Source organism: Octodon degus, unplaced genomic scaffold (assembly GCF_000260255.1).
Source record: "Octodon degus isolate 3935 unplaced genomic scaffold, OctDeg1.0 scaffold00007, whole genome shotgun sequence".
Taxonomy (NCBI): Eukaryota; Metazoa; Chordata; class Mammalia; order Rodentia; family Octodontidae; genus Octodon; species Octodon degus.
The window spans coordinates 1,137,787-1,154,628 of NW_004524583.1; the positions used below are offsets into that span (position 1 = coordinate 1,137,787).

The 16,842-nt window shown below is 44.8% G+C and overlaps 1 protein-coding gene across 1 annotated transcript; it reads right to left on the reverse strand.

Annotated features, from left to right (window-relative positions):
- Positions 1 to 2,567: 2,567 nt before the first annotated feature.
- Tagln3 (transgelin 3) lies at positions 2,568 to 16,444 on the reverse strand. The gene is made up of 5 exons (XM_004624702.3): positions 16,357 to 16,444; positions 15,865 to 16,046; positions 14,562 to 14,736; positions 4,713 to 4,815; positions 2,568 to 3,035 (listed from the first exon to the last, which is right to left on the reverse strand). The coding sequence occupies exons 2-5, from the start codon at positions 16,042 to 16,044 to the stop codon at positions 2,894 to 2,896; spliced, it is 600 nt and encodes a 199-aa protein (XP_004624759.1). The 5' UTR covers positions 16,045 to 16,046; positions 16,357 to 16,444; the 3' UTR covers positions 2,568 to 2,893.
- Between the last annotated feature and the right edge of the window lie 398 nt (positions 16,445 to 16,842).

Sequence of the window (16,842 nt, forward strand, 5' to 3'; positions counted from 1 at the left end):
TACTTTCTGGGAAAGACTCACAACTATTCCTTCAAATTTTCCCTCCCCTAAATGATTTTTCCTCTCCATCTACAATTCCAATTAAATAATTAATGACTCCTATTTTTTTAATGTTTCTTATGTTCTTACCAACTATTTGTACCGATTATTCTTTATAGAGTACCTTGTCTTGGTATTAAAATTTTCTAATTTCCTCTTTGCATCAATTCTCCTGTCAATGCTGATTTCGTTCATTTCATTATTTTAATGTATTTAGTCTACAGGGTCTACAGGTTCTCACTACACAGACTGGACTCTAGCGATCCTCTTCTGGGATTACAGGCACACCACCAAGCCCAGTCTCCATCACCGTCTCAGCATGCCTGGGCGGCAGGGCCCACACCACAGGCCAGGGATCGAACCCCAGTTCCTGAACCTGCCTAAGCAGGCGCTTTAGTCTGCTTAGCTGTCTGGCTGGTCCTCACTTCATTTTTGTGGATGTTTTGTATCCAATTGATTTTCTCCTTCGCAATGGACTGGAGTTTTGCTTCATGTTGCAAACTACTCCCTTGCCTAACTTAGTATATGCATTAGACTAATTCTAAATGATTATTCTATCTGCTATGAACATTTACACCCCTCAAGGGTCTTTAGTTGTTTCCTGTGAGCATGACCTTAACAGTGAAAACAAAGTTGGAAAAGGGGAATCTCAGGGGCTGACAAATCTGCCAACGTTCTTATAACCTGCTCCTCCCTCCAGCTGGATTCCAATATTGCTCTGTTCTGGGCAGACTGCTTCCTCCTACCACTCAGCTGATTTTGCTGTTTTCCTGCCTCTCAGTGTCTCTTGCAACACAATGGAGCCACAGTAGTGTGGATGACAGAACAAGGCATCACCTGAGTGTTCTCTTCAAACCTGCTCCAACTCCTCCCTGATGGAGGCTACTTTTACCTGATTCCAAATGGGTACCTACCACCTCTCCCTCTCAAGCAATTCCCACTCAGTTTTCTTTCACTTTAAGATACCCTTCAACCTCCTTCTCTTCTGAGGTAACTCTAAGGAAGGATTTGAGGGAAGAATTCAGCTGCCATGTTTGGGTATCATCTTGGACAGTTCACCAATGGCTATCAAAGGGTCACTATCATGTGAAGAGGTATGTGTACAAAGTATTTGAAGAAGGAATTCTCTGAAGAATCCCAGAATCCCAGCAAAGAAAACCATCTGAAAAATGAACACCTAAACATTGAGTGTGACAACATCTATAATCTTTTATTTTAGCTTTCCTCGTTAATTAATAATCTACTATATAGAGAAAGCCTTCTTTTCTTACTAAATGCATTGTTTTTTTAAAAATTATTAAAAATAAAAAAGATGATTGATAGTCCCTAGGCTTATTTGCCCTCCTTATTTTTCTGCCCATTACAACACTTTAAAAACTACCTATTTTAGGCAGATCTCAATCTTAGGCAATACTCAAGAGTATTGTGGGTTTAGATCCTATAAAGTCTTTAGGAGAGCAAACTCCATAATATATAACTCTTGGTTGATAAAGAGATATTATATAAATGTCAGCATCAAACCCAAGGTCTGGGACGTAAGAACTATATTAATGTTAAGGTGAAAAGCGCCCATTTATGCAATCATCCACCAACTCATCATTCAGTATAACCATCTATCCATTCACCAATCCATGCATCCATTTCTCTATCCACTCAACCATTCATCAGATATGGCAGACATTTCTTGGGCATCTATGCAAATGCTCCTTAAGATCTTGTGCTTTGACTTGCTTGTTCCAGTGTTCTCTTGAAAACTAAGCACAGCAAGTTCAAATCAGACAGTCAAAACACATGTGGAGGTCAAAGACTGTTCTTTTTTTTTTTTTTTTTTTTTTGCTCCGAATGCCCTCAGGGGTGGTTTGGCTGGCTCTAGTGTTGTGGGGATCGAACTACAGCAACCTGAGGCTGACAGCTTTGTGGAAGCAGCCACTTAAACAACTGAGCTAAGGCCAGGCCCCTCAAAGACTGTTCTTAAACCATAACTTTAAGCTCTTTAGTGGGCAGACTATTCCTGAATGTTCTACTGCACTCACCAAGGTCAACATTATAATGGAAAGCTTCCTCTCAGATAACTTACATTTCCACAAACTAAGCTTAATTCTGTTTTGTGAGGTTTTCTTTTGTGTGTTTGTTTGAGTTTGTGTTTCTCTTTGGTTAGTTTTGGGTTTCTGAAACAAACTCATTATATATATTCCAGGTTGGCCTTGTACTTGCAGTGTACCTCAAGCTGGCCTTCTGAGAGCTGAGTTTACAGGTATGAGCCACCGCACCTAGCTCTGGGGGAATGCTTTTTGAACTGGGGATTCAACCCAGAATGTTTACACTAACTATACTCTGACCTAGATTTTATTCTTTATTTTGAAACAAAGTTTCTCTACATTGCTAAATGTCTATGCTGGGCTTGAACTTGCAACCCTCCTGCATCAGCCTCCCAGAGTGTTAGAACTGCACTTGTACCTCTGTACCTGGCTTTGGGCTTCTTGAGTGAGAACCCCGTGGGGTCCATAAGACAAGGAACAAGCTTCACATTTTAAGACATGAGGCTAATCTGTTTATTAGGTGTGTTCTATACGTTGAGAAGGGCAATTTTTGGCAAATAAATAAATAAATAAATAATCAAATGAGACTCTGGGGCACAGAAGAGCTCAGGAAGGTGGCGGAGTCTTTGCATAGTTCTAAATGAACAGAAGGTGGCAGCAGTAGGCAACATGGGTTCTCAGCAGAAATGCAGCACTTTGAGAAAACCAGGGACAGAAGGCTTTGAGAAAGAGGAGGTCAGGCGACTACTGTGGCGTGGAACATTCACCCTGTCTAATGGGGGCAGGATGCAGCATCTTACATGATCTGCAGCATCTTACATGATCTGCCTGGGCATCCCGTACCCGGTCATGCCTGCCTGTGAGGCTCCTTTGTTGCTGCCCATCTGCAGGCCGATTACGTTCTGTCCTTGGCGGAGCTGCTCTTCTGAAAATCCTCTCCGGTTCTGTTGGGCTTTCCTGGCAGGCAGAGTGAGAGGGAATAATGTCATATTTGTTTTCAAACCCTTCTTAACTATGCAGCTAGACAGGCTCTACCTTGGCTCGCCAGTAGACCAGTAGGCCAGCCGTGAGCAGTGACCCTACCTGGACCAGTATTCCCATCCTGAGCTACGGCCCGTCCTGAACTACAGTGAACCACTAACTGTGGCCGTGCAGTGAGCAGGACCTACCATGATGCCTGAGCTCCCTGTGTCTTAGAAGCCTAGATGTTTGTGAACATTTCCAGCAAAGAAGAAAAGAGGATTCACAGAGGGATCTGGGTTGGGGTGGGATTCCAACTAAACTTCCCCTCTTTGTCCCTCTCCAGACTTTTTTTTCATCTTCTACCATCTTAGGCCATCTCAGTCTGCATCTTCTCATCCTCTTGCTCAGTCGCCTCAAACCCTTGTAAAAGTTATCGTGGTCATCTTACAAAGCATGCCACGGATCCCATCCCACATTGCTTGTACAGAGTCAAGGATCCATATTCCATTTTAGAGCTGAGCGACCTAGTGGTTAATGAGAGAAAATGTCTTACTCTAAATCAGAGATCTGCAAGTTGGTGAAGAGCCAAATAGTTAGAAAGTTTGGAACTAAAGGCAAACAGGCCATGGTAGATCACAAATAATGCTTGGACTAAAGCCAGAGTTTCAATACATCAATATCTAAATTTTCAGACAAATGCCCCTTCAAATGACACATCCTCTCAAGGACAAGGAAAAAGGATCTGGGAAATAAATGACCTGCAACAAGGTCTTATTTTCTCTTCATCTACACCCAAGCTGCCCATTTGCACTTCCTACTTTTCCTGTCTGCCTTCCCTCAATCACGTCAGTAGAAAAAATATAGCAAAAGACCTTTTAAAAATATTTTAAAAATTTTTATGTATTTACTTATTTGGTACAGGGTCTCACTATGCAGCTTGGACTCATCGTGATCCTCCTGTCTCAGCACCCCCAGCACTGAGACTACAGGCATGCACTCGCATGCTGTTTCAGTGGCCCATGCCGGCACAGCATGCTGTACTGGGGATTGAACCCAGGTACTTGTGCTTGCCAGGCAGGCACTTGGACAGCTAAGCTATCTCCCCAGCCAGGAAAAGGCCTTTTTACCAAACTGTAGTAATCATAGAATTTATTATTCAGGTTAGGACACTCTTGAGAGTAAAAAAAGCTATTATTAATCAGCATGCTAGAGCAACAGGTATTAACTGGGACTGGTATTCATGCGATTGGGCCTGGGAAACAGGACATATTTAACTTTCATTAAGTATAAAAAATTATAGAAAGAAGAAAAAGAAGCAAATAGGAACAGAACAGAGAAAAAAGGAAGACTCAGGGCAGTTTGAGTCACAATAAAATCAAATACAGACACTAAATCATTGAGTGTTTCTGAAAAGAGCCATATTTGTTGCTAAGCCTCATGGGAGGACCTGACAGCAGGAGGATCCAGCTCAGAGAGAAAAAGCGAAGGGCCAACTGCTGCTGCCCTGGGTAGGGTGCGGCCTGGGAGGCCACCTCAGTCTGTCCTTGCTGTAGGAGACTCGGTGGTGGGCCAAGAATGCTTGCTTGGAGCTCTGTATGGAACAGCCTCTGGGAGACTCCCAAGCCCCACACCCTCTCTGACTGCCTCACAATGTAGGGAAAGGTCTTTTACCTGTGGAACCAGGATGGCTCTCCCCGGTAACAGCCATCGTCCTTCGTGACTGCGACACTGCCTAGGGCCATCAGGGTCCTCTGCACAGCTGCCATATCCTTCCCTGGAAACCAGTGAAGAGAGGAAAGCAAATTGTGTATCATACCAAGGAATTCTGGAAGGATACGCCTGGGCACTCAGGAGAGAATCTGAGATAGGTGACCACATTCAAGGGGGAGGTGCTATCAAACTCTTCCCAGAGAACCCCTAACATGACCAGACCAAAACTGCTCAAAAAAAAAAAAAAAAAAAGGACAGAATACATCCTCATTAATTATTCTCTATCAGAGTTACCTTCCTAGTCTATTCATAGTAACTGCACAAATAAGCATTCAAAATACATGCTGCTTAGATACAGACGGGGCCCTGCCTACACAGAGGACACTGACTTGGTGGATTGGGCCAGCTGGGTAAAGGCAGGGGTGGCCTGGTGGTCTGCAGAAGACCACATTCCTCAAGAAAGCAGAACAGAAAGAGAAAAGGAAACTTCAGCAAAATTGGTTGGATGGAATAATTGTGTGCCAAACTCCAGGTGGCTCCTCTCTCTTACTTTATGTGGGTTAAAAGGGTCTAAAATCATCCAAGTTCATCAAATTGAGTATTCACTTGGCTCCTTGGGCCAGAAGCCTGGCAAGTGAAGAGTAGCAAATCAACACAGAATGCACCAATGTGACACGGTTGAAAGGCTCTTTATCTTGAGCAGCACAAAAGAGCTAAATGGAGACAATAAATCACTGGTTCACAAGAGAGGGAAGAGAGCAAAGAGATGTAAGATTCGGCCCTCCTGCTCCTGCACTGGGAGGGGCTGTGCTGTCACCAGAGGAAGCCCACGGACAATGCAGATGTGTCCTAAAGCTAGCCTACCCTTTCTTGCTTGCTCCCTCCTCCTTCAGGTGATGAGCATGTGCTAAACTGAGAAGGAAAGATGTTACTGAGCAGGCAGCCTGCAACCAAGAAGCAGGGCAGAAGGCTGTGCAGGCAGTGTGCACAGTGCAACGCAGAAGCTGAAGGCTTGGAGTTGGAAAGGAAAGGAGCCTTCGGCCCAGTGGGAGGTATGAACGTTAAGGGCAAATATGAAGAAGCTCTCCAGACAGAGGGAGTCATTTCTGGCTTCTGTGGCCCAGTTGCTGTGCCTCAGCTACTGGGGAGTACAGGCCCATGAGGAGAAAGGCAGATGGAAAGTGAGAATGGAGCATAAACTGGAATCAAATGAACAATTAAGACTCTCAAAGGAAGTGCAGCTCAGGATATCCATTTATTTGAAGAAGAGAGAGCAAGAAAGCAGGTCCTCCTTCCCTTGCTGTTCTTCCCCAACTCCACCTTCCAAAATAACCACAGAGTGTCTGGCTTGAACCCAAGACCCCATGGGATCGGATGATGGACTCAGGCACAAAATGCTTCCAATGGAGTCTTCCAGAGTCAAGGAACTATGAGGATGCTGAAGGGTGAAGTATCTGGACAGCACATGGAAGAGGGAGGGTACAAGGAATGCTAAGAATGAGGAGAGGGGAAATGCAAAAGTGGTTGTTAGACTGACCCTTCTTTTCTATGGACAAAGCATTTTGTCCATATGACAGGATGCTATATGACAGGATGCTTACAAATGACGCCTCTTAAGCAGTAAGCCATTAAAGAGAATTTGGAACAATGATTAAGCACAGGAAGACTTAGATGAGGATAAACCCATCATCTGGACTCTGCAAAGAAGTCACAGGAAGTCTGTTTCTGGTGGCTGGGAAAAGCAGGGCCGAAACAGGCAGGATCTAAGGAAATGTGGAGCCTGGCATCCAGCAACTCAGCCACAGCTATTACCCTAGAGCAATGGGAAAATGTAAACTTTGTTAAACTACATCTTCTTCCATAAGTAGCTAGCCAGGGTACATAGTCCATAAACCCAGAAAGAAAGAAGTTACAGGCAAGAGTAAAATGTTTGGGAACCTAGAATTTTCAATACCACTCCCATTCTCATCTAAAATGAGTGGTAAAGGAAACACCTACATACATGATCATACCTTTTAGGAAGGTATGTAGGTGTTTCCTTTACCACTCCTTTTATGGACTATGTACCCTGGCTAGCTACTTATGGAAATAATTGTGATGCATCTTCACTTAAGATTAACACAGAGGTAAGTAGTTGGGGGCAGTGTGATGACCACATGAACTACTGTCAAGACTTCAAATAGCACTGGGACCAGTAATAACTGGTCTGTAACCAGTTTATGTCTAGTTCATATTCTTTGTCTTGTATGGTATGTTTTACAAAACAAATTCCCTACATTCTTGGGCTGATGAAACAGGAAGAGGATAATTTTCCAGCCTGACCTCTCTTCCCAGTTCAGAACTTCAGATCAAGCACTTACATGAGATGAAAGAGGCATGTGGACAGAATCAGCTTGCGAAAGCTGACTCCCATAATGAGGCATCAAAAATTTAAGTGCAGAAAGAAGCAGTGAAATTAAGAAAGATCTATAAACTGTCGCGAGTGTAAAATAATACAAGTTAAACTGCTTGTATTGCACATATAATATCTGTCTTGTTATGAAGCCTTCAGTTGTGCAAATATACAAAATAGCCAGACACCATCTGCTTTAGAGCAATTTCTCAAACTTATTGGCCTTTAGATGGGATATGTGTGGGGTCATCATTTTAAAAATATGAATTTTGGGGCTGGAGAGATGGCTCAGTGGAATAAGTGCTTCCCTGGCAAGCACAAGGCCTGAGTTCAATCCCTGGTTCTGCCCCCCCCCCAAAAAAAAATAAATATATGAATTTTGAGATCATTCTCCTGTGATACTTGCACAGCGTGGTCAAAACAATATGGAGACTACTTAAATTGCTATAATTTATTACAATAAAAGATACATTGCCAATAACTCCCCTCAAACACTCTTTCTTTGAACACACTTATCCCATCAGTCTTTGCTACTTTCTAAAGCAGTTGTGGACGTTCCCCTTTGTGAGCGTCTTTAGTTGTGATGTTAAGACTGCCCCCATGTCTAGAATAGATTCAACTTGTTTACTTTTCATGATCACTGTGGTTTTCAGAAAGATCCAGAAGTTGCTTAGTGTCAGATCCAGCAAATAAAATGGAAGAGGACACACCATGATGTCTTTACAAGTCTGCTTCTTGGTTGCATGGCATGTGGCAGCAGAAATCACCATACTTTTGATCACACTTTACAAGGACCTTCATGGAAGAGGACTTCCAGATAGACTTCAGAAAGTGGCACAAATGATGGGACGAGTGTGTTCAAAAGGAGTCTTTTGAGGGCCTTAATGTATTAATGGTGAGGTGTCTCTTACTGTAATAAATTTTCTAAAATTTAAATATACACTGTATTTTATGATTTACACTTTATTTGACAAGTCCTGGGGGGGTCTATGTTTTTCATAAGCTCCCCATATGACTTAAACCACTAGGGCAACCTGGTGACTTTCTGAAATAAATTAATCATCAGAATTCCCTGAGCATCTTAAATATTCAGATTATGAGCAGTCTCTTGGGATGATTCTGATACAAACAGATGGACAGGCAAATGCTGATCTCATACTTTGGTTTCCCATTTTTTAAAACATCACAGTATCTGGCATATGGCGAGTACTAAGTAATATCTATTAAGCAATAAGTTCTTCCTTCAGATATATCTTTCACAAAGTCAAAAAGTAAAACCAGTCATTAGAAGGGCTTTGATCCAAGTTGGAAGTCAGCCCAGAGCCCTGGCAGCTTGGAATCACTCTGCCTCCTGACAGCTACTCTTGGTACTTTGGTGGGTGCCTGTGGCTCTTCAAGCCAGCCCGAGTATCACTGCTCAATGCTGTTCTTCCAAGAAAAGAAAACAAAAAAATAGTGCCAAAAGAAGGACCAATCCAGTGTTGAGAATTTTCTAGAAGCAGGCAGAGCAGAGTGAGACTAAGCTCAGGGTGACCTAGCAATAGACCATGGACCCTAAAAGGAAAATGAAAGGAAAGAAGAGAAGCAAGTTTACGCTATCACTCAGGATGTTAACACCAAGCTGTTAGACTCTTCTAGCCACCTAACATGGGCAGAAGGTAATTCTAGATTAACATTTTAAAGGAGCTCGTAGAGTAGAATCAGGAAAGGCTAGATGATGCATCGTTCCAACCACATGACACAAGAAAAGGCAACCCTAGGGAGACAGTTAAAAAAAAAAAAAAAAAAATCAGGGTTGGGGATGGTGAGGAATGAAAAGGTGAGAAACAAAAGATTTTTAAAGTGGTGAAAATTCTCTGTGATGCCACAGGAGTGGATATACCTCATTATATATATTTATCCAAACCTTAGAATGTATCTAGATGGCAAGAGGGAGACTGCTGTCTTTGAGTGATACTGAGGTGGTAACATAAGCTTATCGCTTACAACTCTGGTAGGGAATATTGCAGCGGGCAGGCTAAGCATGTGCTGGGACAGAGGGAAGGTGGGAAAAATCTGTATCTGTCTGTTAATGTTGCTTTAGACCTCAAATTAATTTAAAAAAAAAAAAGTCTTACAAACACAAAATAAAAAAAGCTGGTGGCTCTCTGTCTTAGCTAGGAAGCCCTAGCACAGTGGTGGTGAATCTATGGCACACATGCCCCAGCAGGCTGTAGCACTGAAATCTTTAAAAGGTTCGTCATTACTGTGAGTGTCAGGTGGCAATGGATGCCTTGATTTGACCATAAAATGGTGCCTGTTTCCTAGACTATTACCAAGCAATGTCACCCCAAATGTGGCCATAGACCCCAAGTACTAAGCTACCATACCTGGGGCGTGGGGCCAGGGATCCCTTACTATAGTGGCCCAATTTTACACTAGTAAAGTGGGAGCACTATTAATGTAAAGACACTTCAACAAGAATTTTGTTCTCTTAATTTTATTACTTTCCCTCAAGAATAACTTAGGCACAGCCCCTGACTCTACTCAAAGATGAAAACATAGTGCTGTAGTCAATAAAGAAATGTCAAAAAGTAAGTTGTCTTTGCTCCGCAGGATTTATGAATTTGTGTTGGGGGAAAGTAACAGTGCACAGGGCAGTAGTTCTCCAAGTTGGATTCCCAGGCCAGCAGAAGCAGTGTTACCAGTGAGTTGTCAAGAAATACAAATTCTTGGGCCTTGCTGAAGACTTACTACCTGAGAAACTCTGGGGTTGTGACCTAGAAATCTGTGTTTAACCGACTGACCAAGTGATTCCAATGAATGCCTGAGTTTGAGAACCACTTCTGAAGGAAAACCCCAGCAATTATAATTATCACAGCCACCACAGTAAAGGCAATGAAAGCTGCTCCAACAGAAAAGGAGGCTTCAAACAGCAGGTATTTGTTACACCCCAAGTCTCTGCAGCTCCCTTGAGAAATCCCAAAATATCTCTCACATGGGTGAAAGGTTTCTTCTCTTCTGCTGTTGAAGAATGGCACATCTAGTGACACTTCCCCAGATAGTATATTTGAGCTTTTCAGGCTTTCCACTCGCAATGTAAGCCACACCTCCTCTCCTGAACTCTCAGTCAAGAGAGTGAAGCAGACATCCACAAGCTCCATGTCCAGGATCCTTGTCAAATTGCTGAGAATAATTAGATCATTGATCTTTCAGTCTTGTTTGCTTTGACCTTCTAGAATGTTTTTATGCTTTATACCCACCAAGTGGTTATAGAAATAAACCCAAAAGGTCAGCTGCTGATGGGCTAATAGTAGGGATAAAAACCCCAGCAGTTATTAGGTGTCTAGTAGCCAGGCATTGCACTAAGCATTTTATAATTTAATCCCATAAGAAACCCTATGACTGAATGTTAGGCCAGCTTATAGAGAAGAGAACTGAGGTTCTAAAAAGCTAAGTAATTTACAAGGTCAAAAAAAGTATGCTTCTAAAAAGGCTCTCAACCTGTCTACTTCACTCCAAACTCCATTATACCAGGGTGCTTCAGCCTGAAATTGGCAAAGCCATATATAATAGAGGAACAGATCAAAGAGGCAATGACCAGTAAGTGAAAAAAAGTCAATAAAGTGAGTGAAAAGCTAGCCCCATTCTATTGGAGAATGGGTGAGGGGATGGGCAGAAAGCCCACAGATGGCAGAGAGGCCAAAAGTCCTCTGGGTGTCCCCCTTAGCGTCTGCGTGTGGCCATTAAGCCCACGGGTTTTAGGAAGAATGTACGCCTTTCCAGCTTTGTTTCTCCTTCATTTTGGATTACTCGTAGAGAGGACAGGTCAAGACCGGAACGACTTTACCTTGCTCTATTTTGCCAGGCACTACTCTCAGCACTCTCGATGAATGATGTCATTTGTTCTCCATATTAATCCCATGAAACAGGTACTATCATTCCCATTTTATTCCCAATCAAGGCCTAGAGAAGCTAATTGCTAAGTGGTGGTGGACAAGTGTGAAGCAGGCGAAAAGAAGCTCCCGACTCCAGAGCTGTGGGATGCTACACCACCTGGAATAAGCGTTCACTGCATCCTCCTGACCACAGGCTAGAACAGTGGCCAGAAATGTACTCCTATTTCTCTCTCTTACACATTCACACCCCTAACTACACCAACACACTTCCTTTTCTTGTTCTTTTCTTCCCTTTTCCCTGTCTTTTCCTAGAAAAGATTTTCAAGTCTTAGCTAGAGTGCACTCTTCTCCTGAGTCACAGACAGGAACCATGGCAAACTCAAAAAGAACCTGCCATTCACCTTCTTTCACCCAAAGATCTACTTCCTTTAGTCTGTGTTCACGTCCTTTCCATCTCTGAAAGGCCTAGACACCACCCCAGCCATTCCTAGGAGGGTGCCTTTCCTAGCTTTGTCTACAACATTCAGCCTTGAATTTCTTTTTTTTTTTTTTCTATGCAATTTCTTTTTTTTTCAAAGTTTTATTGATAAACAGATGGCAATGAGACAGTTTCAAATCAAATCGGAAGTCCAGTTTCAACAAATAATACACTGCATATATTCTTCTTAGTGTGGATTTCTTTTTGAAAAAGCTTGTTTCTCATTGCCCCCAAGTCCATTCTAAACATTTGATCTCAAAAGGGTTTAGAGACAGTGGGGGCCACAGGGGTCCCTGTCTATGTAACTAATTGCAGAGAAGACGAAAAGCGTCTGTAAAAGCCAGGGAGGGCAAGGGAGACTGAGACCAGGGAAGCCTGAAATAACTGCAGAGAAGGGAGACACATCCCAGGAAAGGGGGGCTGGACCACAACAGCCACAGTCTGCACAGCTCGGGCCCAGTAAATCAGGAATCGATGTGAGTTGACTGAGCTGTGATAGCACGAATATCTGAGGCAGGGAGCAGACTTATATGGGGGCTGCGGGGCTATGCTATGCAAATGGTTGGTCCTACAGCTGTGTACATGAACTGGCTGCCCTCACACAGCCACAGACGCCTCAGCATGTGCCATCCCTCCCTGCTGCACCCCTCTGAGTCTGGCTTAGCCATTCCCAACTTACAATCAGTCAGTTAGTGTAGAAAGGACCCCTGCCTTGTGGAAAGAAAACTGACCAGTTCCTGCTAGCTCTTTCAGAAAGAACCCTGGCTTTATTTGCTCAGGCCATGGTTCCACACCACTTGTCTAATGCTCTCCACATCTCTGCTTAACAATTAATTAATTGATTAATTAAAAAGAATAAGCTCCTGCTTCCTGCTTCATAGCATGTAATCCAGTTCTGTCTTGAGCTTCAGACAATGATCCTGAGAAATTACGTGTCACATCCAACTCATAAGGAAGCCCCAGAACCTCAGTCTTCCTTGGGGCCTCCAGGGATCCTTTGAAAATGTCAAAGGCTCTGCTTCCCTATTGCCAGTTCCTATTTAGTCCACAGTCTACCTAGATTCCTTTATGTCAGTCACAGTACCTTTGGAATCATCCTTCTTTTCCTCCCTTAGTCTTACCCTGCTTATCTGCTGGGGATGGAAACCTCAGTGTCTGTCTCATTCTTTTCTGGAAGTATTATCCTCCCTTTGAGCCGGCCGGTCCATGGCCCTATCGCACCCTACTGTGATCACACTCCGGCCTCCTATCTTTTCTCTGTGTTAGGGAGAATCCAATGCACAGGGCCACAGTGGGTGGTGTGGACTTCATGTACTGTGTGGCCCCCAGAAACACTGGTCAGCACAGCCCTCCCTGCTGCTTGCTGCAGTTACCTCCCAGGTGTAAAGTTCGCCCTCGGGATTGTGGGGGAAGAGGGAGAGGACATAAAGCCTCTTCAACAATGTAAAGACAGGAGAGCTCCCTCAGGATCCCACCACTTAGACTTCCCAGTCTCTTCTTCCTCCGCCAAACTTCCTTTCCTTAGCTCTCACAGGGTCCTTTTCATTCACAGCAACACTCCACCTTTCAGTCCCACACAGCCTTGCTTCAACCTCCTCATCCTCCTCCTCCTCAGCATCATCAGCTAGTCACTATTATGACTCATGCTGTAGGTGATGGAGACTAAGATTCCTGCCCAGATAATGGTGTAGTGTAGCTAAGTCCTATTCCTTGGCACCAGAGCACCCAGGTTTGAGTCCTGGCTGTTTTGTCAGGTCTCTGGTGAATATACATAACCATAAACAATCTTCATTATCTACAAAATGGAGAAATTAAAAACATCTCAAAGCTTTGACAGAAGAAATCATTGGCATTATGCAGCAAAGCACCTACCCAATATCCAGAAGAATATCATTAAGTCATAGCTGTCTCAACTGAGGAGAAGCCTTCTAGTTTTGATGAAGGACACACTGACTATAGCATCACATGAGAATTAGGAAGCAAGTGTCCATGAAGCCCAATGGGACAGGCTGAAAGTTTAGATATCAAAGTTCTAAAAACCAAGGTAAACATCTTGGGGTCCTAGGATTTTACTCATTGTGAGGGAAATATGAATGGTAGCTCCCTGTAGGATGCAGAGGATTAATGAGGCAATTGTTTCTTTGTAATTTGCTTGGTGGAGTGGTCCTCTATCAGAAATCTAATTCAACTATCTAGAGGAATGTTACCCCATTTTCCCTGTCAGAGAGCCATCTGGGTCATGGCCCTAGAGATCCTATTGGTTAGGCTAAAACGACAGCCAGTGACAATGAACACGTGAGTCAATCCAGCAGTCTTGCTCAGACTGGTCTGTCTCTCAGTGCCTCAGGAAGGCATAGTCCAGACAGGACACAGCTGCATGGGAGATGTACATATTTTCAATAAAGGACAACAGACCCCATGGCCTTAAGTTCCAAATTCCTAGGTAGAATCTACATTCACATTCTCCTCAAAAATGGTGGATTATTAAGCATGCCCAGGAATGTGATTTGATTTTTACTTTTATAAGATTTCCTTACCCAGTCATTTTGCAAATGTGAAATTAAAAAAAATCAATTCTCAAACTCTTTGAGCAGAATACCTATTTGAAAGGTATAGTCACCAAGCTCTCTAATAATTGTTCCATAAAGCGTTGGAGCACAGCTTTCTTCTCCGATTGAATGACAAAACAGCACCAGAGGCTTTTGTCTACAAGCCTGCTGCTAGTGAGTCAGAAGCGCTTGCCCCTGCCTCCCTTCCAAGAGCAGTGATTTGTCATAGGAGGGTAACAGGAAGAAAAGGCATCCACGTCACCCTCTGAGGTGCCTCTCTGTAGAGACTTCTGTTTACACAGGATTTTGCTGAGGTCCTTGCAGCCTCCTCAGGGTGTGTGGTCCAGGACAGGAGAGCACCTATCACAAAGCAGGGAGGCTAACAGTGGCTCAGAAGATGGATAAGACCACTCTCCATCCTCCCTCAGGCACAGGGAAGACCACAGAAAGCTGGGCAAAAGGGAGGAGTAGGGTGAAGGGAGAACAGATCCAAAGGCAGAAAGGGCTGTTTACCTTCCCAAAGGTCCACAGTCTGGAAAATATCAGTGGTTCTGACGCCGTAGATCTCTGCAGCTTTTAGAAACTGAGAGATTTGCTCCATCTGCTTAAAAGCCATCTTTGACTCTGAGATCTTGGGGATGGGCTCTTGTCCTGGTGGGTATAAACTGTTTATCAGCTTGCACAAGACCTGAGGGAAATGGGGCACAGAATCAGTTTTTCCTTTTGTAATTAATGTCACAGCTAAGAAGTGTGTGCTGCCAGCCCCCACCCCCAACACACACACCACAAAGCACAGCTCACCTTTGGACAAGAGCAAGTCATGGTCACCAGGCAGGCACATGTTCAGGGCCATGTGGCTAGCCTACCATACCAACCTCTGCAAACCCAGACAACCCTATTCCCAGGGCTATACTAATTGCATGAGAACTCATTGCCTTCCTTCTCTAGGATGAGGCAAAGAATTTCACAGATAGGGATTAATGCCAGTGGTGAAGACACGATTCCAGTGCTATTCACAGAGGAATGTATTCATGCCTCCTGGAGGAAGAGGGCATTTTGATGTGCTCTCCATCAAAAGGCAGTCTCCAAGAATTGCCCCTGTGTGTATAAAAGGGAACTGGGCATCTTCCTTCCAGGCACCTATAACCCAAGTCTTGGGCAACGGAACAAATGTGTGGGATTGGGTTATGTAACACTAAATCACTGCCTGTGTAAAGCGATGGACTTGTTTGTATCAGCGAAGCCTACAGTTTTCAAACCATCAAACACACACAAGCATTTGGTCAGAACAGCAGCTATCAAATAAGGACTCCCTGTGTGTCCATGAGACCCCATCCCTTCAACAGAAAGTGAGTATTTCCAGCAAGTGCTACTCCTCAGAAGGACCAAGAACCTGAAAGTAGCTAGCCACCCCACCTCCTCTTTGTTTCGCTGTGTAACCAGCCAGTTCCCTCGGGGTAAGAAATGGCCCCCAAAGAGCAGATACACTAAGAAGGCTGGAGAGACCCAAGGAAACACTTCTTCATTCTCAGTGGGAATATCAAGGAGGGTTTCTAATTTGCCAACAGCTCAGATAATTCAGAAGGAAGCTATTATGCTCAGATGGGTGGAGATTTCTCTACTTTAGATAGGGAATTGTGCAGGAAGCCCATCTCTTCCAGCACTGAAAAAAATAAAAGCATTTCCACCACTACCTCCCAGTGAGAAGCTGAGCTTGGCAACAGCTGATACCCCCAGGGCTCCAAGTTGAAAGGAAGGGCCCTGGGGAGGGTTTCCCTGCCCACCACCCCAGCAACCGAGGTCGCTGTGGCCTTACCGTGCCGTCCATTAACCATTTCTGAAAATGGGCCCTGCCAGGGGGTGGGTGCTCTATGTCCTCAGCACACTGCAGGATGATCCAGTCCACCAGCTTGTTCTCCAGGTCCGCGTCATACTTTTGCTCGATCTTCTCCTGCACCTCCCGGCTTAAACCGTAGCTTGGGCCCCTGTTAGCCATCTCTGGAAGAGAGGACAGGACACGACGGCATGCACACAATAGCAGCAACAGCGGCCTGACTCCCTGCACACAGGCTGGGATGTGGCTGGGCGCCCTGGCCCTGCAGCAGCAGAGCAGGCAGAAAGCCGGGCGTGGTTTAAATCAAGGAGCCAATGAAGCCAATGGGGCTTTACCTACAAACGGGAAAGGAAAGCGCAGCCACACAGTCACGAGAGCTGAGGACTCTAGAATAAAGCCCCTGTCGGTCCATGGGGGCTGGAGCCCCTCTCGGTCCCGCCTATCAAGGAGAGGAGATGAAGCACCCGGACTTACGTCCAGCCTGAAGCCCCCAGCAGCGGGGGATGGGCGGCGGTCGATCTTCTACCTCTCAGCAGCGCTTTGCAAAGGCAGCAACCATCAGCTCCTAGAGCAGGTTACTCACAAGCGCGGAGGAGGGCTGCCTAGGAAAGCTGCTGCCACCGCTTCGCTCGCGCATGGAGAAAAGCACACTGATTTGATTTTCTCGGGGGGCCAAGGAGGGTCAGGCCAGGGCCGTTGCTAAGAGCCCTCCGAAAGCCAACCCTCTCCGGTGTCAGGCGAGCCGCCCGCCCCCCTCCCACCGGGAGCGTCTTTCTCAGCTGTACAATGCCATCTGGTCCTCTGGGAGACCGCGATTGTACGCAGGGCCAGCATGCAGCTGCACGAGGCGATGGAGCCGGTAGGAGGGTCCATTCTGCTGTCCATCTGTCGGCAGAAGCCAGGCCGCTTTCTCCCTGTCCGTGTAGTAATTGTCTGGGAAGACCCTCTGGGGTTCCAGGG

Bases quoted from the DNA above. Each gene is read 5' to 3' on its own strand.
- Tagln3 (XM_004624702.3), bottom strand. From the start codon at position 16,044: ATGGCTAACAGGGGCCCAAGCTACGGTTTAAGCCGGGAGGTGCAGGAG. The intron at 14,737-15,864 runs GTAAGGCCACAG...CATTTCCCTCAG, and splicing joins AATGGTTAATGGACGGCACG to GTCTTGTGCAAGCTGATAAA. The intron at 4,816-14,561 runs GTAAACAGCCCT...ACTGGTTTCCAG, and splicing joins GACTGTGGACCTTTGGGAAG to GGAAGGATATGGCAGCTGTG.